Source organism: Saccostrea cucullata, unplaced genomic scaffold (assembly GCF_032062105.1).
Source record: "Saccostrea cucullata isolate Sc308-1 unplaced genomic scaffold, CSIRO_AGI_Scuc_v1 ctg7996, whole genome shotgun sequence".
Classification (NCBI taxonomy): Eukaryota; Metazoa; Mollusca; class Bivalvia; order Ostreida; family Ostreidae; genus Saccostrea; species Saccostrea cuccullata.
This window is the reverse complement of record NW_026927036.1, coordinates 1-22,850: the sequence shown is the minus strand read 5'-3', so window position 1 is coordinate 22,850 and position 22,850 is coordinate 1. Positions and strand designations below refer to the sequence as shown.

The following is a 22,850-nucleotide window of genomic DNA, read 5'->3' as shown; positions in this document are numbered from 1 at the left end:
GATCAATACATATTACGAACATATTTGTAATTTAAAAAGGCTATTTTTGATGTAACAAAAGCTCAAATCGTCTGCATTCTATACACAGGTAAGCAAACAAATTTTACCTCTGGTGTTAAATGAAACAGCGTAATCGAGGAAACGATTATCCCTAATTTAGCGTTTGTACCATACTTGGCCTCGGTCTCGAAATGTTGTTTGAAATATAAAAGCCTCAGCTAGCGTCTCGACTTTTATCTTTCAAACAACATTTCTCGACCTCGGAGGTTATTCTGCAACATTCACAAAAACGCGGACTTTATTTCTTAAATATAAGTATATAGTGCAAACTAACCCAATACATACTACCAGGTCAGCAAAGTAAGAAAAAAATTAGAAATTTTTCATGGTCTAAGGGCAATAACTCTTTTGAATAACTGGTCAATAGTCACCATACCTAATATAAGTTTACTTCCTAAAAGTAGGGAGAGATATCACACAGCAATACTACCTACATGTACAATATAGTACATCTCAAAGATTAATGTTCATGTGATCAAGATACAGTAAGACTAGATTCAACTTGCAGTAATTTGAAAAAGAGAATTGTTTGAAATTTTTTTAAAAAGGAAGTCCAAGGAAGTTCTAGACTTAATGAAAACTTTGTTAATTATCCAAGTTCTCAACAACAAAAGGATATCAAATATCCAAGTGATAGCTTGAATTTCGGTATGACAGGTATAAAAATTTAAATGAACACAATGAGAACTTAAATTTAAGTTCATTTACAAAATAAGTTTACATAAATATAAAAGTGACCAGTTCCGTTTAAACTAGTTACACATTTTGCTGGTTCCCCTGCTCTTCATCCGGATCTCGTTCTAACAACTGGTTCTTCAAACTCAGCAGTTCCAGTCGGTCCTCCGGTGGTAACATCTGGTTCTCACAACTGGCTCTTCAGACTCAGCGGTTCCAGTCGGTCCTCCGGTGGTAACATCTGGTTCTCACAACTGGCTCTTCAGACTCAGCGGTTCCAGTCGGTCCTCTGGTGGTAACATCTGGTTCTAACAACTGGCTCTTCAGACTCAGTGGTTCCAGTCGATCCTCTGGTGGTAACATCTGGTTCTAACAACTGACTCTTCAGACTCAGCGGTTCCAGTCGGTCCTCTGGTGGTAACATCTGGTTCTAACAACTGACTCTTCAGACTCAGCGGTTCCAGTCAGTTCTCCGGTGGTAACATCTGGTTCTAACAACTGGCTCTTCAGACTCAGCGGTTCCCGATGGTCCTCCGGTGGCAACATCCGGTTCAAGCGCTCCATCTTGGGGACCAGGTTCTGCATGCTGACCCTTAACCCGGTTAAGAATGGAGAGTGTCTCTGAGATCTGCTGAAACTGGTCCGCGTGTTTGTTGTATTTCTTCTGCTTGTCCTGCATCACGCCCAGTAAAAACTGTATTGCACAATCAATCTACAGTAAAAACTGTATTGCACAATTAATCTACAAAACAGAGAACAGGGAGTGTAAGTTTCCTTGGACTTTTACAAAATTTGACACTGAGGGATTTGTTTTCATATATTCTCTGGCTAAGGAAATTTTGCAATTTTAATCCCCCCTTCCCCCCCCCCCAAAAAAAAATATATATATCAAAATAGTGGACATAAAGTAGACCCATCTAAGATCTTTCTACAGGAGTTTTGTATTTTGCAGTTTTAATCCCCCCCCAAAAAATAGCAAAATAATGGACATTAAGAAGACCCATCTAAGATCTTTCTACAGAAATTTACTTTATGAATATCTAATTCTAAACTATAAAGAACACACTGCTTAATATACATGTCCAGTACTGGTACTACATGTATCCTGTCAATAAAATTACCCAACTGTTGAAGTTGTGTACAATTTCTTATTATATAAACTTTAATAAAAATCTGCAAATAAAATAAGGCTTCAGAAGAACTTATATTTATTAAAGTTGATGTGAAGGGAATGCAAAGAAATGAGGGAATATAAATACATAAATGTATGAATGTAATAAACAATGTTCAGTAGGAAAATTAGTTCTATATCCTAGCTGCAGAACAGTAGATCTTCGAAAAAAACAAGAGGCCCATGGGCTGAGCATTGTGGAAAAATGAGAAATTGGTTTATTATTAAAAAGTTTAAATCCAAAAGTACTGTAAATCACTTTTTATTTGCGAGAACTTTATTTTCGCGTAATTACGCGAGACAATGTGCTCGCGAAAATTTAATTTTCGCTTATAAAAGTATTCCTTAAGATTATATAGAGCAATAACCACAATTTGTGAAAATTTTGTCTCGCTAATCAAGAGTCAATGACTATCTCGAGAAAATAAGGTGTCGCGAAAATTTAGTGATCTTCAGTAGTCTCATGACCAAACATGGCTTTGCTATTCTTGAAAAGATGATTTTTAAAGAATTTTTCTATATATGTCTATGTAAAACTTTGATCGGCTTTGTAGCCCCGCCCTGCCCCCGGGGGTCATGGTTTGAACAAAATGGAATCTACACAAACTGAAGATGCTTCCATATGAATATGATAAATTTTGGCTTTGCTATTCTTGGAAAGAAGATTTCAAAAAAGTTTTCCTAATATATATTTCTATATAAAACTTTGGTCGGCCATTTTGCCTCCCCTACCCAAGAGTCCAGGGGGTCATGATTTGAACAAACTTGAATCTACACTACCTGAGGATGCTTCTGTATAAATATAATGAATTATGGCTTTGTTATTCTTGAGAAGAAGATTTTTAAAGAATTTTCCTATATATATATATATTTCTATGTAAAACTTCGGTCAGCCATTATGGACCCACCCTACCCATGATTTTAAAAAACGAGAATCTACACTACCTGAGGATGCTTTTACATGAGTTTCATCTTTCCTGGCACAGTGGTTCTTGAGAAGAATATTTTTTTATAACATCCCACCAAATTTTTCATTAATTCCCAATTATCTCACTTTGAATGAGGGTGTGGCCTTCATTTGAACAAACTTGAATCCCCTTCACCCAAGGATGCTTTGTGGGAAGTTTGGTTGAAATTGGTCCAGTGGCCCAGTAAGGAGAAGATGGAAATGTGAAAAGTTTACGATGCCGGCGACAGACAACAGACAAATTTTGATCAGAAAAGCTCATTTGAGCCTTTGGCTCAGGTGAGCTAAAAAGTAAAAAAAACAAAATGAGATTCTTTTCATTTTGACTCTATAGCAATCTGATTCTTCTTAACTTAATGATAACATGTAATAAAACTTTCTTAGAGGTTTTCATGTGACCAATTCAAGATGTATATAGACACTGACCTGACTGAGACTGAGTGTGGGTGAAGGACTTGCCCACAGGCTTTTTGTCTGGCCCCCCGTCTCTACGTCCCATATGGACATCTCATTATTTCCCTGGGTGGCCGAGATCAGTCAGGACTGCTCCTGGGGGTGCATGATCAACCTCCTTACTCGGGCACCTGTCCATAGCAAGAAAATTATCAATATAAAAACTTACCAATAATACAGGCACCTGTCCATAGCAATATAATTATCAATATAACAAGAGGCCCATGGGCCACATCGCTCACCTGAGCACCAAGGGTAGGACTAGTATAAAATGGCTTTTTATTGTAAAGTTTAAATCCAAAAGTAGTCCCATGACCAATCATGGATTTGCTATTTTTTAGAAAATGATTGCGAAGAAGATTTTTAAAGAATTTTCCTATATGATGATGATTTGAACAAAATTGAATCTACACTACCTGAACATGCTTCCATATAAATATGATGAATAACGGCTTTGTCATTCTTGAGAAGAAGATTTTTAAAGAATTTTCCTATATATCTCTAAGTAAAACCTTGGTCGGCCATTTTGGCCCCGCCCTACCCCCGGGGATCATGATTTGAATAAACTTGAATCTACACTACCTGAGCATGCTTCCATATATATATGATGAATTATGGCTTTGTCATTCTTGAGAAGATTTTTAAAGAATTTTCCTATACATTTCTATGTAAAACATTGGTCGGCCATCTTGGCCCCGCCCTACCCCCCGGGGTCATGATTTGAACAAACTTGAATCTACACTACCTGAGCATGCTTCCATATAAATATGATGAATTATGGCTTTGTCATTCTTGAGAAGAAGATTTTTAAAGAATTTTCCTATATATTTCTATGTAAAACTTTGGTCGCCCATTTTGGCCCCGCCCTACCCCCCGGGGTCATGATTTGAACAAACTTGAATCTACACTACCTGAGCATGCTTCCATATATATATATGATGAATTATGGCATTGTCATTCTTGAGAAGAAGATTTTTAAAGAATTTTGCTATATATTTCTATGTAAAACTTTGGTCGCCCATTTTGGCCCCGCCCTACCCCCAGGGGTCATGATTTGAACAAACTTGAATCTACACTACCTGAGCATGTTTCCAAATAAATATGATGAATTATGGCTTTGTCAATCTTGAGAAGAAGATTTTTAAAGAATTTTCCTATATATTTCTATGTAAAACTTTGGTGGGCCATTTTGGCCCCGCCCTACCCCCGGGGGTCATGATTTGAACAAACTTGAATCTACACTACCTGAGCATGCTTCCATATATATATGATGAATTATGGCTTTGTCATTCTTGAGAAGAAGATTTTTAAAGAATTTTCCTATATATTTCTATGTAAAACTTTGGTCGGCCATTTTGGCCCCGCCCTACCCCCAGGGGTCATGATTTGAACAAACTTGAATCTACACTACCTGAGCATGTTTCCATATAAATATGATGAATTATGGCTTTGTCATTCTTGAGAAGAAGATTTTTAAAGAATTTTCCTATATATTTCTATGTAAAACTTTGGTCGGCCATTTTGGCCCCGCCCTTACCCGGGGGGTCATGATTTGAACAAACTTGAATCTACACTACATGAGCATGCTCCCATATAAATATGATGAATTATGGCTCTGTCATTCTTGAGAAGAAGATTTTTAAAGAATTTTCCTATATATTTCTACGTAAAACTTTGGTGGGCCATTTTGGCCCCGCCCTACCCCCGGGGGTCATGATTTGAATAAAATTAAATCTACACTACCTGAGGATGTTTCCCCATAAGTTTCATCTTTCCTGGCACAGTGGTTCTTGAGAAGAAGATTTTTAAAATATACCACTAAATTTTCATTAATTCCCAATTATCTCCCCTTGAATAAGGGCGTGGCCCTTCATTTGAACAAACTTGAATCCCCTTCACCCAAGGATACTTTGTGGCATGTTTGGTTGAAATTGGCCCAGCGGTTCTTGAGAAGAAGTCGAAAATGTGAAAAGTTTACAGACAGACAGACGGACAGACGGACGCCGGACAAAATGTGATCAGAAAAGCTCACTTGAGCCTTCGGCTCAGGTGAGCTAAAAACTTAACAATAATGAAGGACAGTTATTTTTATGATAAAAGACACATGATTCCTACAATTTAGAATTTACACTACCCCAGAATGCTTCCACATAAGCTTCACTTTTTCTGGCCCAGTGGTTCTTGAGAAGAAGATTTTCAAAGATTTTTCCTATATCTTACTTATATCTTTCTATATAAAACTTTGATTCCCCATTGTGGCCCCACCCTTCCTCCAGGGGTCATTATTTGAACAATAGAATCTAAATTATACCAGCATGCTTCCACATAAGTTTCAGCTTTTCTGGCCCAGTGGTTCTTGAGAAGAAGATTTTCAAAGATTTTTCTTATATATTTCTATATAAAACTTTGATTCCCCATTGTGGCCCCGCCCTTCCCCCGGGGGTCATGGAGTGAACAATTTAGAATCTACACTACCCCAGGATGCTTCCACATAAGTTTCAGCTTTTCTGGCCAAGTTGTTCTTGAGAAGAAGATTTTCAAAGATTTTTCCTATATATTTCTATATAAAACTTTGATTCCCAATTGTGGCCTCGCCCTTCCCCCGGGGGTCATTATTGGAACAATTTAGAATCTACATTATACCAGGATGCTTCCACATAAGTTTCAGCTTTTCTGGCCCAGTGGTTCTTGAGCAGAAGATTTTCAAAGATTTTTCCTATATCTTTCTATATAAAACTTTGATATCCTATTGTGGCCCCGCCCTTCCCCCGGGGGTCATGATTTGAACAATTTAGAATCTACACTATACCAGGATGCTTCCACATAAGTTTCAGCTTTTCTGCCCCAGTGGTTCTTTAGAGGAAGATTTTCAAAGATTTTTCCTATATATTTCTATATAAAAATTTGATCCCCCATTGTGGCCCCGCCCTTCCCCCGGGGGTCATGATGTGAACAATTTAGAATCTACACTATACCAGGATGCTTCCACATAAGTTTCAGCTTATCTGGCCAAGTGGTTCTTGAGAAGAAGATTTTTCCTATATATTTCTATATAAAAATTTGATCCCCCATTGTGGCCCCGCCCTTCCCCCGGGGGTCATGATGTGAACAATTTAGAATCTACACTATACCAGGATGCTTCCACATAAGTTTCAGCTTTTCTGGCCCAGTGGTTCTTGAGAAGAAGATTTTTTAATGACCCAACCCTATTTTTGTCTTTTCTTGATTATCTCCCCTTGCGAGGGGATATGTCCCTTCATTTTAACAATTTAAATTCCCCTTCACCCAAGGATGCTTTGTACCAGGTTTGGTCAAAATTGGCCTAGTGGTTCTTGAGAAGAAGTCGAAAATGTGAAAAGTTTACAGACGGACAGACAGACGGACAGCTAGACGGACAGACGGACGGACAGACGGACGGACGACGGACAAAATGTGATCAGAAAAGCTCACTTGAGCCTTCGGCTCAGGTGAGCTAAAAAAGCAAATCAATAAAAGAAACAATTCATTTATATCTAACTTCAATTTATAAAACCCTCTTCTGACTTGTAAATGTTGATTGCCCCCATGTCGGTAGTGTGGCCAGAGAGAAAGCAGATCCAGGAGCTTCACAGAAAACTAAACCTTTCACTTTCTCTCCAAATCAAACAAAGCAATAATCAGCACTTATACATATCTATATTGAAGTATAAATCAGATAATTTTAAAAAATCACATATATTTTTCTTTCATCTTAAATTTTTTTCTGACGATTTACAGAAAATTGGATATTCATTAAAAAAAAAATTAGATATCATTGAGATGGTGGCCATCTCAAAGGGCCCCATTTCAACCATGAACATGAAAATGTAAGGTAGTTTAAAAGGGTTTATTTTGAAGTGGAACATTTGTGTAATACAGGAACATTTGTGAAATACAGCAAAAGTCATTTAGTGTGACTTCATGGATACTGTAAATTTACAGATATATATCGAAGTTATCTTGTATCCCCATTTATATAAATTTACTGGAATTAAAGGGAAAAAATTATGCACCAAACAAAGATTTTAAACAGAGAGGCTTATTCTGACCATGACCTAGAAACTTTGGCCAAGGTCACTGCACATCCATTGACCAGTGGAACTCTGTGAGTGAAGTAATAGACAGATTGGGCCAAGGAGAGAGAAGATATGCTCCGGACAAGGATTTTTCATGAAAGTCTGCTATGACCTTGATCTCTGACCTAGAAACATGGTTCAAGGTCACTGCACATCAGTTACACAAAGGCACAATGTGGGTGAAGTATGAGCCAGATTGGGCCAAGGAGAGAGAAGATATGCTCTGGACAAGGAATTTTCATAAAATTCTGTTATGACCTTGACCTTTGACCTAGGATCATGGTTCATGGTCACTGCACACCGGTTTTTTAGAAGCCCTCTGTGGGCGAAGTATGGGCCAGATTGGGCCAAGGAGAGAGAAGATATGCCCCGGACAAGGAATTTTCATAAAATTCTGCTCTGGCCTTGACATTTGACCTATGAACATGGTTCAAGGTCACTGCACATCAGTTACCCAAAGGCACTCTGTGGGTGAAGTATGAGCCAGTTTGGGCCAAGGAGAGAGAAAATATGCTCCGGACAAGAGATCTCAGACGGACGGACAGTCGGACGGACAAACTGATCACTATAGGGCGCCTGCCAAGCGGGGCCCTTATTAATGACATAATACAGTGTATATCAAAGTAATTTGTTATTTTACCAGGTACAGAAGTATTCTTGAGGGTCTGTTTAGAGCGGTTAGCAACACTGTTTCCCTCCAGTTTTTCAGACTCCCATTTGACTGTACCATCATTGGAGGCCGCGGGTAAAGAATGCATGGTCTTGAGAAACTTGAATCCTGCCAGTAGATGACATTCTTTAATTATGTACATGTACTAGTATATAATAACAAATTATCTTGCTAAGGCAGTTAAATTTCAATAAAGTCATTGCTGAATAGTATTACATAGAGAAGACAAATGTTAGTGCTTAGAAGAGTTATTCCCCTTGATGATGCACTTCTCTTTTTATACAGGTCATTAATCAGTACTTTCTGTGCCCCCTCTCTACCTGTTGACTGCCGCCCTGTGTTCCTGATGGTGGGCCACCAGCAGCCCCTTGGGTTTCCAGTTACTGGGTGGGGGCCTCCTCCCCCAGGCTATCTCCAGTAAGTCTTTAGACTCCGCCGTGTATAACTCATGCTTCTTGAATAATAAAATGATATTAAGTTACCATTAACAGAACCCTTTACATTATTTTTTTCGTCAATTAAAATGTAGGCATTTTTTGTTTTTATCTACATATATTATTTTGTATATAAATAACTTCATCTGTAACAAAAAATGTAGAGTAACACTACACTGCTACTCACCATGTTTACAGATGGGTCCTTAGGATTTGTCTTTTTAGAAGAACGACTAGAACCCCCCCCCCCCAAAAAAAAATCACTTACATCAATAAATATCAACATTTTCATTTTTTGGAAGCAAAATTTCTCCATGTATCGGAGTAAGAACTTATCTATTAGTAATTTTATGCAAATGTTTTGAATTAAATTGTAACCCCCATGCTCCAAATTTTAATGATCCAACTGAATTTTGCACTGCTGATATTACTGTAAACCAACTTTTATTCAAGTGCGAGAAATTTTTGCGATGTTCGCGAGAGCCTCGTCATCGCGAATATTCTCACCGCGAACGCGTTTTTAAAGTCTCTTTTTCTACTAAAACAGTTCCAAAAAGGCTTGATCGCGAATTTAATAAATCGTTGCGACCTAGTTTACTCTCGGTAAATACCCGCACCTCAGATCTCCACATTTTTTCCTTATTCAAAATAAGGAAAAAATGCGGACGGGAGTATTTGGACTAATTTTCCGCATTCATTCCAGATTTTCTCCGTATTCAAATTTCCAGATTTTCTCCGTATTCAAAATATGGAGAAAATGTGGATGGGAGTATTTGGACTCTTTTTCCGTATTCTCTCCAGATTTCCGCATTTCCATATATACAAAATATGGAGGTATTTACTTGGTTGATAAAATGCGGAAATACGGAAATCTGGAGAAAATACGGAGTTAATCACATGGTTATAAAATGGCTAATAAAACCGCTACATGATGCATACATATATAAATATTTACAAAACCATCAACAATGTGCAAAATTATATACAATTTATTATATCATTATGAGAAAAAAACATATAAATGAATGAACAAAATTACACATTATGTTCATGATCAATGTATTGGATCTTATATCTTTGACAAACAAATAGGAGCATGTATGCAAAAAAAAATGGATCTCTTATTTAAGCCACAAGTTCATCATAGAAAAAATGTGGCATTTTTTAATATTCATATTAAATAAATGGAAATTTATTCATTCTATTTAAGCAAAAGTGGGAGTGAAATGTTCAACACTATTAGGTATTGGGGAAAAAATAACAATTGACATAGCATTGAATATTTACAAAACAAGAAAAAACTTTACACATTTTTTATCAATCTGGATCACATTTGCCATTTTCTACCTGCATCCCTGATTCATATTTCTCACAATTCAATTTATATGTCAGGTCTGTGCTTTACACCCATCTGTCCAATAAAAATTTTCTTCAGACTTCTTTGTAATTTGTAAGGTCTCTGCATGTTTAATTTCTTGCAGCAGCACTTGCAGTCGAATTGTCAAATCCTATCAATTAAAAAAAAAGTTCTTAAATTATAATGGTGCAATATTAATAATATTTAAATTCATTGCTTTTATTCCTTTTAAGATCTTTTTATAAACACAAGTTTGGGTTCTTCAATTTAATATCAATTTGTTTAAAATATTATTTATAATAATGACAACTTCATAGTTGACTGTTTTTAATTAAACAAGCAATAAAAAAAGAAATAAAAGAATATATATACCTCAAACATAACCATCCATGGACCAAGCTTTAAGCCCGTTAAAATCGCAGTAAGTTGAATAAGCACTTATTCTTTTTCAGAAATCTCCTCCTCATGCACAGACGCTACCAAAAAAAAATGTATGGTAAATCATTGCTCGAGATTACAGCCCATGGCTCACCAAAATTAACACCTTTAATTGTGGTTAACCATAATAAAATTCTATGAGCTGATTGAAAGATTTGAATCATGGGCATATTGGCTGAAACGTACATAGCCTGGTAGCTCAGTCCTAGGCCTAGAGTATTTATTTTCATCATCACAGTGACACACATGTTAAAAAAAATATGACTGACCTACCGCATATGAAATACGTGTATCTGCATCTTTTGGTTGATACAGCAATACGATCTCAGGCTGTCTGGTCAACAAACTTCTTCCTTTAGACAGAGCAGACGTTGCAACATGGAGGCCAAGGTTAAATTTTGGCGGTCTGTTGTTTAAATTAATTGATCACTGAGCCCGACTTTTTGAAACATTCTTCCGATCCCGATCAAATTGTACATAACATTCAGGAGAAACAGAGAACTGCTGTTAACTCCAAGACAGTTTTTATGCACCCAAATTTTTTGGGGGCGCATATTGTTTTTGTCCTGTTTGTCTGTTTAGCTGTATGTCTGTCTGTTTGTTTGTCTGTTGTCAACTTTAACCTTCGCCATAACTTTTGAACCATGAGACTTAGAGACTTCATATTTGGTATGGATACTCCACTACAAAAACACTTTCAACTGACACCAAGGTCAATGACCTTATGACCTTGATTGTGACCTTTATGCTAAAAATAGCTTTTTCGAACTTTCGCCATAACTTCTGAACCGTGAGAGATAGAGACTTCATATTTGGTATGCATACTCCACTAATTAGGCACTTTCAACTGACACCAAGGTCAATGACCTTGTGACCATGACTGTGACCTTTATGCTTAAAATAGCTTTTTGGAACTTTTGCCATAACTTCTGAACGGTGAGAGATAGAGACTTCATATTTGGTATGCATACTCCACTAATTAGGCACTTTCAACTGACACCAAGGTCTGTGACCTTGACTGTGACCTATATGCTAAAAATAGCTTTTTCGAACTTTCGCCATAACTTTAAAACCGTGAGAGATAGAGACTTCATATTTGGTATGCATACTCTACTAATTAGGCACCTTCAACTGACACCAAGATCAATGACCTTGTGACCTTGACTGTGACCTATGTGCTAAATATAGCTTTTTTCGAATTTTCGCCATAACTTTTGAACCATAGATGATAGAGACTTAATATTTGGTATGCATACTACACTAATAAAGTGCTTTCAAATAACACCAAGAACAATGATTGTGTGACCTTGACCGAGACCCATTTGCTAAAAATTGCTTTTTAGAACTTAATGTTGCCGCCAGGTGCTACTGTGTCTCACAAACACATCTTGTTCTTGATGAAAAAATTCTAAGTCCAGAGCTCCGTATATTTTCCGGATGAAAAATATTCTAAGTTAAGAGTTCAATATTTTTCCAGATGAAAAACAGACTAAGTCCAATTCTCCGTATTATTTCCGTTTATTTTCCGGATTATTTCCGTATATTTTCTGCTTTTCCGTATTGTTAATTTTCTCCGTATTTTTTTCCACATTTTTTCCATATTAAAATGAGGAAAAAATGCGGAATAATGCGGAAATCTGGAGATCTGAGGTGCGGGTTGTGAAATTTATACAGTGACTGTCGTGACATGCAAATAGAAGTTGGTTTACAGTATCTAACAACAGGAAAACACTGTGTACAGTCAGTAGTATTTACAGTACACAAACCTGGAAGTGCTTAGATCAACTCCCGGCTGTTTTGGATCTTTCTGTTTCAGTAATTCAGCATGTTTCCTGGTTATTGCTTTACCCAGGCCTACAATACAGAATCTACCATGGGAATACCCAGACTCTTGTTGGGTCTGATCACAGAACTAAACAGAGAATTGGAAATTATCTATCAAAATCTAAACCAATAGTGAAATCTTCTCTGAATTTAGAATAGAGAAATAAACATGGACAGTTTATGAACCAATTTTACTGTCAGAAATGAAGTTCAGAGCTTACTTACCCTGCTCTGGACCTGTTTATTTTCATTATGTAATCTTTCAAGGCCTGAAAACAAATGCAACTCAGCATCAGAAACTGATGATGATCAAGTCACTGTGGTTTTTAGAATATGAGCCTTAATTAATATGTCATACATGTATGAAAGACAATAATTATAAATACATTGTACTTACAAGAAGTTTATCTTCATGTGATTCATCCATACCAAAGGGAGACAACTTTTTTAAAAACCTACAAAATGATTTTCCACCAGTAAAAAACTAAGAAACATAAACCTTCATTAAGATGTCATTCCTTAATTAGTTAAATTAATATAGCTGGGGGATCCATGATAACTTCGCGCTATATTCGTGGATTCGCAATATCGGTCTTCGTACTAATCGAGTTTTACTGTATTCATAAATTAGCACATTATCCTCTCCCGCACCTCAGATCTCCAGATTTCCGCATTTTTTCCTCATTTTAATATGGAAAAAATGTGGAAAAAAATACGGAGAGAATTAACAATACGGAAAAGCAGAAAATATACGGAAATAATCCGGAAAATAAACGGAAATAATACGGAGAATTGGACTTAGTCTATTTTTCATCTGGAAAAATATTGAACTCTTAACTTAGAATATTTTTCATCCGGAAAAAATACGGAGCTCTGGACTTAGAATTTTTTCATCAAGAACAAGATGTGTTTGTGAGACACAGTAGCACCTGGCGGCAACATTAAGTTCTAAAAAGCAATTTTTAGCAAATGGGTCTCAGTCAAGGTCACACAATCATTGTTCTTGGTGTCATTTGAAAGCACTTTATTAGTGTAGTATGCATACCAAATATTAAGTCTCTATCATCTATGGTTCAAAAGTTATGGCGAAAATTCGAAAAAAGCTATATTTAGCACATAGGTCACAGTCAAGGTCACATGGTCATTGATCTTGGTGTCAGTTGAAGGTGCCTAATTAGTGGAGTATGCATACCAAATATGAAGTCTCTATCTCTCACGGTTTTAAAGTTATGGCGAAAGTTCGAAAAAGCTATTTTTAGCATATAGGTCACAGTCAAGGTCACTGACCTTGGTGTCAGTTGAAAGTGCCTAATTAGTGGAGTATGCATACCAAATATGAAGTCTCTATCTCTCACGGTTCAGAAGTTATGGCGAAAGTTCGAAAAAGCTATTTTTAGCATAAAGGTCACAGTCATGGTCACAAGGTCATTGACCTTGGTGTCAGTTGAAAGTGCCTAATTAGTGGAGTATGCATACCAAATATGAAGTCTCTATCTCTCACGGTTCAGAAGTTATGGCGAAAGTTCGAAAAAGCTATTTTTAGCATAAAGGTCACAATCAAGGTCATAAGGTCATTGACCTTGGTGTCAGTTGAAAGTGTTTTTGTAGTGGAGTATCCATACCAAATATGAAGTCTCTAAGTCTCACGGTTCAAAAGTTATGGCGAAGGTTAAAGTTGACAACAGACAAACAAACAGACAGACATACAGCTAAACAGACAGACAGGACAAAAACAATATGCGCCCCGAAAAAATTTGGGTGCATAAAAACTGTCTTGGAGTTAACAGCAGTTCTCTGTTTCTCCTGAATGTTATGTACAATTTGATCGGGATCGGAAGAATGTTTCAAAAAGTCGGGCTCAGTGATCAATTAATTTAAACAACAGACCGCCAAAATTTAACCTTGGCCTCCATGTTGCAACGTCTGCTCTGTCTAAAGGAAGAAGTTTGTTGACCAGACAGCCTGAGATCGTATTGCTGTATCAACCAAAAGATGCAGATACACGTATTTCATATGCGGTAGGTGAGTCATATTTTTTTAACATGTGTGTCACTGTGATGATGAAAATAAATACTCTAGGCCTAGGACTGAGCTACCAGGCTACGTACGTTTCAGCCAATATGCCCATGATTCAAATCTTTCAATCAGCTCATAGAATTTTATTATGGTTAACCACAATTAAAGGTGTTAATTTTGGGGAGCCATGGGCTGTAATCTCTAGCAATGATTTACCATACATTTTTTTTTTTTTTGGTAGCGTCTGTGCATGAGGAGGAGATTTCTGAAAAAGAATATAAGTGCTTATTCAACTTACGGCGATTTTAACGGGCTTAAAGCTTGGTCCATGGATGGTTATGTTTGAGGTATATATATTCTTTTTTTTTTCTTTTTTTATTGCTTGTTTAATTAAAAACAGTCAACTTTGATTGTCATTATTATAAATAATATTTTAAACAAATTGATATTAAATTGAAGAACCCAAACTTGTGTTTATAAAAAGATTTTAAAATGAATAAAAGCAATGAATTTAAATTTTATTAATATTGCACCATTATAATTTAAGTACTTTTTTTTTAATTGATAGGATTTGCCAATTCGACCGCAAGTGCTGCTGCAAGAAATTAAACATGCAGAGACCTTACAAATTACAAAGAAGTCTGAAGAAAATTTTTATTGGACAGATGGGTGTAAAGCACAGACCTGAGATATAAATTGAATTGTGAAAAATATGAATCAGGGATGCAGGTAGAAAATGGCAAATGTGATCCAGATTGATAAAAAATGTCTAAAATTTTTTCTTGTTTTGTAAATATTCAATGCTATGTCAATTGTTATTTTTTCCCCAATACCTTATAGTGTTGAACATTTCACTCCCACTTTTGCTTAAATAGAATGAATAAATTTCCATTTATTTAATATGAATATTAAAAAATGCCACATTTTTTCCATGATGAACTTGTGGCTTAAATAAGAGTTCCAGTTTTTTTTCCATACATGCTCCTATTTGTTTGTCAAAGATATAAGATCCAATACATTGCTCATGAACATAATGTGTAATCTTGTTCATTCATTTATATGTTTTTTTCTCATAATGATATAATAAATTGTATATAATTTTGCACATTGTTGATGGTTTTGTAAATATTTATGTATGTATGCATCATGTAGCGGTTTTATTAGCCATTTTATAACCATGTGATTAACTCCGTATTTTCTCCAGATTTCCGTATTTCCGCATTTTATCAACCAAGTAAATACCTCCATATTTTGTATATATGGAAATGCGGAAATCTGGAGAGAATACGGAAAAAGAGTCCAAATACTCCCATCCACATTTTCTCCATATTTTGAATACGGAGAAAATCTGGAAATTTGAATCTACGAAAATCTGGAATGAATGCGGAAAATTAGTCCAAATACTCCCGTCCGCATTTTTTCCTTATTTTGAATAAGGAAAAAATGTGGAGATCTGAGGTGCGGGCTGTTCCAAAGTCTCTAAAATATGATGCCTGCTATTCTAAATACCGTATACAGGGAAATTTTTGCCCCTTCCACCTACCTTCATATGGGCAAAATCAAAGATTTCATTTTAATTTCTTAAACAAAGCTATAACTGGATGAATTCAAATTGGGGAAAAATTGTTTGCAACTGTGAAAGGGCGAAAATAACACTTGGTGAAAATAACCCTGTATACAGTACACATACAGTACATCACTGATCTGAGAAAGGTTTCTTAATTTCACATAGGGCTTTATAGTTTTAATTATTATTTAACAAAACCTGAGTTATCTTCCCTTGTCACTGAGGAAAGTAATCATGTGAGACATCATTGGCTGAAAATTAAATACAGAAATTAACATTTCTAAAAATTCAAATCAACCATCCTAAACTACATTTACTCTATATCAGGCTAGAGAATGAGATAAAACTTCAAACAAATACCACAACTCAAACATGTTTTAACTTTACATCCGTACATCAGATTGAAGAATTAAATCTTGTTGAGAAAAGTATTTTTCAATGCCTGGTTTTGGTAAAGTGAGTGTTTTTCTGCCTGCCAAAGAAGACACACAGCTTTGTGATTCCTTTCTCCAGTAGGGTCTGTTTAACACTGTTGTCTGGGTCACTCAGCAGGGTCAGGACCTTCTGTTGTCTGGGTCACTCAACAGGGTCATGACCTTCTGTTGTCTGGGTCACTCAGCAGGGTCACGAGCTTCTGTTGTCTGGAAATTGTATCTACAATACCTGAAGATGCTTCCCTTTGAGATTCATCTCTCCTTGCACAGTGGTTCTTGAGAAGAAGATGTTTAAAGATTTTTCTTATATATTTCTATGTAAAACTTTGATTGGCCATTGTGGGGGGGGGCATCTGCTGGAAGTTGCTAAACACTATCATTTGCCCTCATTCTGCCTCTTCTCAGTTAGAACAACTACAGGACTGCTCAGCTGAAAAAATTTTTCTATTTCTTATAAACTTTGAATTAGCTTAGAATCTATTTATCATGTTAATTAAATTCAAGTTTACTTTTAGAGGATACATGTAAAGTCAGTATAAAATACAAGTAAAGCTAATCTAAAGTTGGTGGTGTGTGTTTGATGAAATCTCTTGATTCTTGCTCTCAATTAAACTAATAACTTGTCTGCATGACACAGTGGTTAGAGAGTCTGCTCTAGAGTCACAGGGTAACGAAGGAGTTGATCCTTAATTTAAATTGCAGGTTCAATTCCCAATGTGGGACATGAGTCACATGTAGACCAGTCCCTATGATAAGACAATGAAATGTAAACCAAGGACCCGTGTAGCAGTAGACAGCTGGCACAAAAGAGATCCCTTGCTGCTTGATTACCTTGAGTGTTGAGCATAAGTAAAAATTTGCAGCCCAATCAGCAATTGGATAAACTTCAATTTTTTAAACCAAACAAGCTTCTAGGGACTTCCCACCATCCCTAGGCCATAAGGCCTAAAATAAAATTAAGTTTGTTTGCAGTTGCCTACCGACCCACTGAAAATGCACCCGACCCAAACTTTTTATTAGCCATTTGGTAATTTAATTTCATTTCGTTTTCAAATTTTGACACGTTTTTTATGAATCAGTGGTTTATAACAAGAAGTGAGCCTATTCATGTCTAGTAGGTGTATGAAAACCTCTTTTATTTGTTATCTGGCAAAAATCTGATTTTTTTTTTCAAAAAAAAAAGAAAAGAATGCCTACCCACTGACTCAGTCTAAAAATAATAGGTTGGCAACTGCAAAAAAAAGAATTTTTTAAGCTTGGCCTAGTGCACTGCCCTGTATGGACCTGCTGGGCCATACTTTGGGCACTGCTCTATATGGACCTGCTGGGCCCATACTCTGGGTACTGCTCTATATCGACCTGCTGGGCCCATACTCTGGACACTGCCTGTATGTACCTGCTGGGCCGATAGTCTGGACACTGCCTTGTATGCACCTGCTGGGCCCATACTCTGGACACTGCCCTGTATGGACCTGCTGGGCCCATACTCTGGACACTGCTCTATATGGACCTGCTGGGCCCATACTCTGGACACTGCCTGTATGTACCTGCTGGGCCCATACTCTGGGCACTGCCTTGTATGTACCTGCTGGGCCCATACTCTGGACACTGCCGTGTACGTACCTGCTGGGCCCATACTCTGGACACTGTCCTGTATGACAGGCCCATACTCTGGACACTGCCCTGTATGTACCTGCTGTGGCCATACTCTGGACACTGCTCTATATGGACCTGCTGGGCCCATACTCTGGACACTACCCTTTATGTACCTGCTGGGCTTATTTTATTTCAGCATTTGTATGTAAAATTCAAATCATAATAAAACCTTGGTTATCGAAGGTATGTATTGTAATATTTGCTTCCCTAACGTAAGTATGGTAATAATATTTGAGGGAAAACATGCCTATAGCAAACTCGCTATATATTGTTATATGAATTTCTTATACGGATATAACAAATTAAAAATACAGCAAATTAAATTCACAGGTCCCTGGCAGGACTTCGCTATAACCGAGTTTTACTGTATATAGCTATTAAATTAAATTCAGTTATAAAAGAAGTGGAGAAACTGTATGACTGGACAAGGAATTGAACCCAGGATCTCAGTATCACTTGTCAGGTGCTCTACCAGTATTCAGGTTGATAGCCATTACACAGTACCTATCTGCTTATATGCGTATTAATCTATATCTCATTCACGTTGCACTTGTACAGTGTATTATTTCTGTCCAGAATAAGTCTATGATTGTCAAAAATTTGCACAAATAGAACAATAAAAAAGCGGTCAGTTTTCTAAATAAAATTAAAAAGGGTAACTGATTCTTCATGTTCTTGCATCTTTTTCTGTCAATCTTTACACATATTTTTTTCAAACACTTTGCTTTTAGGCTTTTAGGATAACAGAAAACAGAACATTATGGATATAGATTACCTACTTTTTCGTGTCACTGCTATTAGAAGTGTTTGTCTAATATTATGGGCCCAGTGTACAACTGCCGATTGGCTACTTTGAGGTTTTTTGATTTGACGCCAATATGAAACTAATATTTTTTCAATCTTGAACCCGATGCAAATTTGACATAAAAAGTGAATACAGCACATGAACAGGTTTTTTAAATTCAAATGAGACAATTTGAAAAGAAGATGATCTTGTGAAACATTGTTTCAGTTGATAAAAGATTTACATAGACCAAGATGAAAGTTGTCAAATATATTTCAAACTCTAGTAAGATCAAGAAGTAGAATAAAAGCATGATAAAATTATTGCCCCCCCCTCCTTTACCAGTCAAAAGTTATGCCGATCAGGGTTTTCAGTTTTTCATAACTTAGTAGATCACTCCAAGTTCTTAATGTAATTTAAAAATTATTGGTACCAAAGGAAAGTTTTTCTCAAAAGGAATACACATGATTTATGGGAAAGCTTAACACCTCACGTTACTTATCTTTTTCTTTTAATAAAAAATATACCCCCTACCTAATAATTAAAATAAAAATAAATAACGTTAATTGCATGTGTGTGAAAGTATCAATTAAATGTTCTATAGAGCAATTTATGTTATGTAATAGCATAAAGTTATAGATAAGATGTAGCTGCAGATCTGTAGTGTTATGGTTTTAAATATTTGTCTTTGACCATAACGCTACAGATCCTGTAATGCAAAAAAGGTGCATGCAATTTATGGCTCAATATTTTTTGCGCGCTTTTGGGGGAATTTCTCCACTTTCAACCAACTTTCACTCCCTAATTCTAGACACATTCTGTAGCCAATATGTATATTTTATACACCTCCCAACCCTTTATACTCGTCTTTACAAGTGATAAACTCGCTTAAATTAAAATTATTTGTTATATTGCTGAAAATTGACTTCAAGCGAGTTTATTGCCTGAAGAGACAACTATAAATGGTTGAAAGGTGGATATAAAAAGACAAATATATAAACCATAACGCTACAGATCTGTAGCTAGATAAGATGTTGACCATTCGTGCAATTAAAAGAAAATGTCTGCTTTCAGAGTTTATTTTATCGCAATTTTCGCATATCCTTAATTGTACAGGGGCGTAGCAGCGGAGGGGGGGGGGGGGGGGTGCCCCCCCCCCCACTTTTTTTCCCACTCTTACTGTTACTATAGGAAATGTTAATTGAAAACCTAGTTGTTGCCCCCCCCCCCCCCTAAATTTTAGACTTTTTAAGTGATGTACCGAAAATGAAGTATTAGAATTGGTACTGAAGTAGTTGACACTGAGAAAAAATTCACCTACCCCCCCCCCCTTCCCCTCCCCGCGAAATAGGATTTCTGACTTTGGGCAAACTTTTTTTTTTTTACTTGTCAACTTTTTCAGGTAAGTAAAAAAATTTTTCTCAGGCTGCCCCCCCTTTCAAAAACGATGCTACGCCACTGTTGCATGAAGTCACCCGTCGTTAAAACTTAGAAAAACTGATCTGAAAATGCCAGGTATACGTGTATAGTTCATATTATAATAAACGTCTACAAAATTAAGGGAGAAAATATTTCAAAGACTTTTCGTATAGACAAAAATATGATGGATATATACAAAGCCATCTTCGCTAGCCAAGGGTTTCCGATCCAAAATCTACTCTACAACCCTAGGGTTGTAGAGTAGATTTCGGATCGTAAACCCTTGGCTAGCGAAGATGATACAAAGCTGGAGATAAAAGATAGACAGGGTGACTCTAAAGTTCATTTTCATGGGTTTAATGACCATATACGGTAGCTATTGTTAATAACACCGCTTAATTTTAATCTATTTTAATTTAAACGTACTCTCTACACAGGTTGATATTTAGATAGCTGAGGTATTTAAATCACGTGACCTGGTAACAGGTTAACATCTAGAAAGAAGACAAGGAAGTAAATTGTGATGTACAGTATTATCAGGGAGGCCATGTTGGATTTAGAGGTGAGGCTAGATTATATTTAGAAAATTTAACATGTTTAACTTGCTGAAAAACATTTCCAGATATCATTATTGATCTCAAGTCTAGTACACGTATAATACATTAGATAAATTGCATGAGATCATATTAACTACATGATCTGTTTTGACTGTTATCTAACATTTTTTTCTGATTTTTTTTAATCAAACATAAGAAAAGTTTACATGCCAAATTAAAACTACAAATAGATCCTTCCTGTTATTTCTAAACCGACACTGTCCTACAATTTCTCTAACAAAACATAACTCTTATATTATATTTATTTTAAAATTGCATAACATTTCTGTAGTCAGTGACCCATGCCTCCATTTACTTTATACAGGCCTTGGGTCATCTAATTTTTTAAAACCAAAACCCCAATGATGGACCCCCTGGACAGAGCTCAAGTACTCCTCCTCTGTGACCTGTGTCAAAGAGCTGCATTACAGAGTCACTGTGAACTTTGTCAGATTAACCTGTGTAAGGCCTGTGTAGGGGAGCATCTCTCTGATTCATCCATAAGGCACAACGTTGTACCATACAAACACAGAACCTCTACTCCTAACGTGAACTACCCCGAATGTCCAAGCCACACCCAGAAACATTGTGAACTTTACTGTGAGAAATGTGACATTCCTGTCTGTTCTACCTGCATCTCCTCTAATAAACATAGTGAGCATAAATTAAAAGATGTCTTACAGAATCCCAGCTTTATTAAAGAAATTTTCGACAAGGATTTGAAAGAACTAGAAAAAATAGTATATCCTACATATGAAGAAATTGCATTAGATTTAAACTCTGAAAAACTTAATTTGGAAAAACATTATGAGAAACTGACAACAGCTGTCACCAAACAAGGAGAAGACTGGCACAGAGAAATTAACATCATTGTCAACAAACAAAAATCTGAAATCAATGACATGAAAACTAAACACTTGGCTGCTCTTAATAAACAGGAAAATGAAATCAAACAGACCACTTCTGATGTTAAACAGCTCCCAAGTGAAAAAAATCCTCAAACAAATCACTTTAAGAAATCACTTATGAATCAGTGATTTGAAGATGATTTGTAAGTGATGCAAATTCCCATGCAAATGAGCTAACAAATCACTCCTAACAAATTGTAAGCAAATCACCCTGAAATCACAACAAAATCACTTTGAATAAATTGTGTAGAAATCACTTCTGTTGAACAAATATCGCAACCAAATCACTCCAAATAAATTGCAAACAAATCATTTCAAATAAATTGCAAACAAATCACTTCAGTTTAACAAATCACTTTCAAATCACTCCAGGTGCATACACACGTGTGTGCATGATGCTCATGTAACCATCCCTCAACTATTTGAAACACACATGCATGCATATTTGTTGTATATTAACAAAAATACTTTTGGCATGAGTATTTTAAAACATAAACTTTAAGTAGGATGTGTTCTAATTAAGATGGCATCATGTATTTTAGATATACATATACATACATGACTACTTGGCTCCAAATTCAGAATATGCTATAAACATATAACTGTTGACTTTTAGAAGTTAGTAAATGTTAATTTTCTTATCTGAAATAAATATTTCTGTAGACACTTTGATAAAGCCAGTACTCTGCTGAAGCTTATAGCTTTACATAGATTTTGTTTTAAACATTAATTGCCACAAACTTTGTTGTTGGTCTTCTGAAGAACAATAAATTGCATGTAAACATATGGAATATTAACTGCATCTAAGGAGGAAATGATAGCATAAATCAGTTATACATACCTTAAAACTATATTTTGCATGGTTATGGAAAAAACATCAGTTTCAACAAAAGAAAAGAAGTATGAATCTAGAACAGCACAATCTAGCTCCTTTCATTTCAATTCAAATCTGATAAATGAAAATTGGCGGTAGAGTTTCTAATACTGACCAATCAGCAAGCCAGGCGGAAGTTGTGAAGTAAATCACTCTCAAATCACTCTGAAGAAGGACCATGAGATCAACAAATCATTTACAAATCATCTAGAAGAAAGACTAAGTTAACAAATCATCTTCAAATCACTTTGAAGAAAGACTAAGTTCCAGAAATCATTTCCAAATCACCTTGAAGAACGGCTAAGTTCAACAAATCATGAAGAAATCACTGTAACAATTTCCTAAGTTTAACAAATCACTCAGAAATTGTCTGAAATGGGAAAGAAATCACAAGCAAATCACCCTTTCATAACAAATTGTAAGGAAATCATAGTCATCATTTTGGTAGAAAGT

General features: G+C 36.1%; 2 protein-coding genes and 2 long non-coding RNA genes across 4 annotated transcripts; 2 read left to right on the top strand and 2 right to left on the bottom strand.

Annotated features, from left to right (window-relative positions):
- Positions 1 to 829: 829 nt before the first annotated feature.
- On the bottom strand, positions 830 to 3,447 carry LOC134273336 (uncharacterized). The gene is made up of 2 exons (XM_062755539.1): positions 3,300 to 3,447; positions 830 to 1,447 (listed from the first exon to the last, which is right to left on the bottom strand). The coding sequence occupies exons 1-2, from the start codon at positions 3,378 to 3,380 to the stop codon at positions 1,187 to 1,189; spliced, it is 342 nt and encodes a 113-aa protein (XP_062611523.1). The 5' UTR covers positions 3,381 to 3,447; the 3' UTR covers positions 830 to 1,186.
- Positions 3,448 to 9,851: 6,404 nt separating this feature from the next.
- LOC134273335 (uncharacterized) lies at positions 9,852 to 10,850 on the bottom strand. Its single transcript, XR_009993380.1, has 3 exons — positions 10,593 to 10,850; positions 10,254 to 10,357; positions 9,852 to 10,032 (listed from the first exon to the last, which is right to left on the bottom strand). It is a non-coding gene; the product is annotated as an uncharacterized LOC134273335 (long non-coding RNA).
- A 2,713-nt stretch (positions 10,851 to 13,563) lies between these two features.
- On the top strand, positions 13,564 to 15,188 carry LOC134273337 (uncharacterized). The gene is made up of 3 exons (XR_009993381.1): positions 13,564 to 14,161; positions 14,401 to 14,506; positions 14,728 to 15,188. It is a non-coding gene; the product is annotated as an uncharacterized LOC134273337 (long non-coding RNA).
- Positions 15,189 to 20,980: 5,792 nt separating this feature from the next.
- On the top strand, positions 20,981 to 21,652 carry LOC134273334 (E3 ubiquitin-protein ligase TRIM45-like). The gene has a single exon (XM_062755538.1). The coding sequence runs from the start codon at positions 20,981 to 20,983 to the stop codon at positions 21,650 to 21,652; it is 672 nt and encodes a 223-aa protein (XP_062611522.1).
- Positions 21,653 to 22,850: the final 1,198 nt, after the last annotated feature.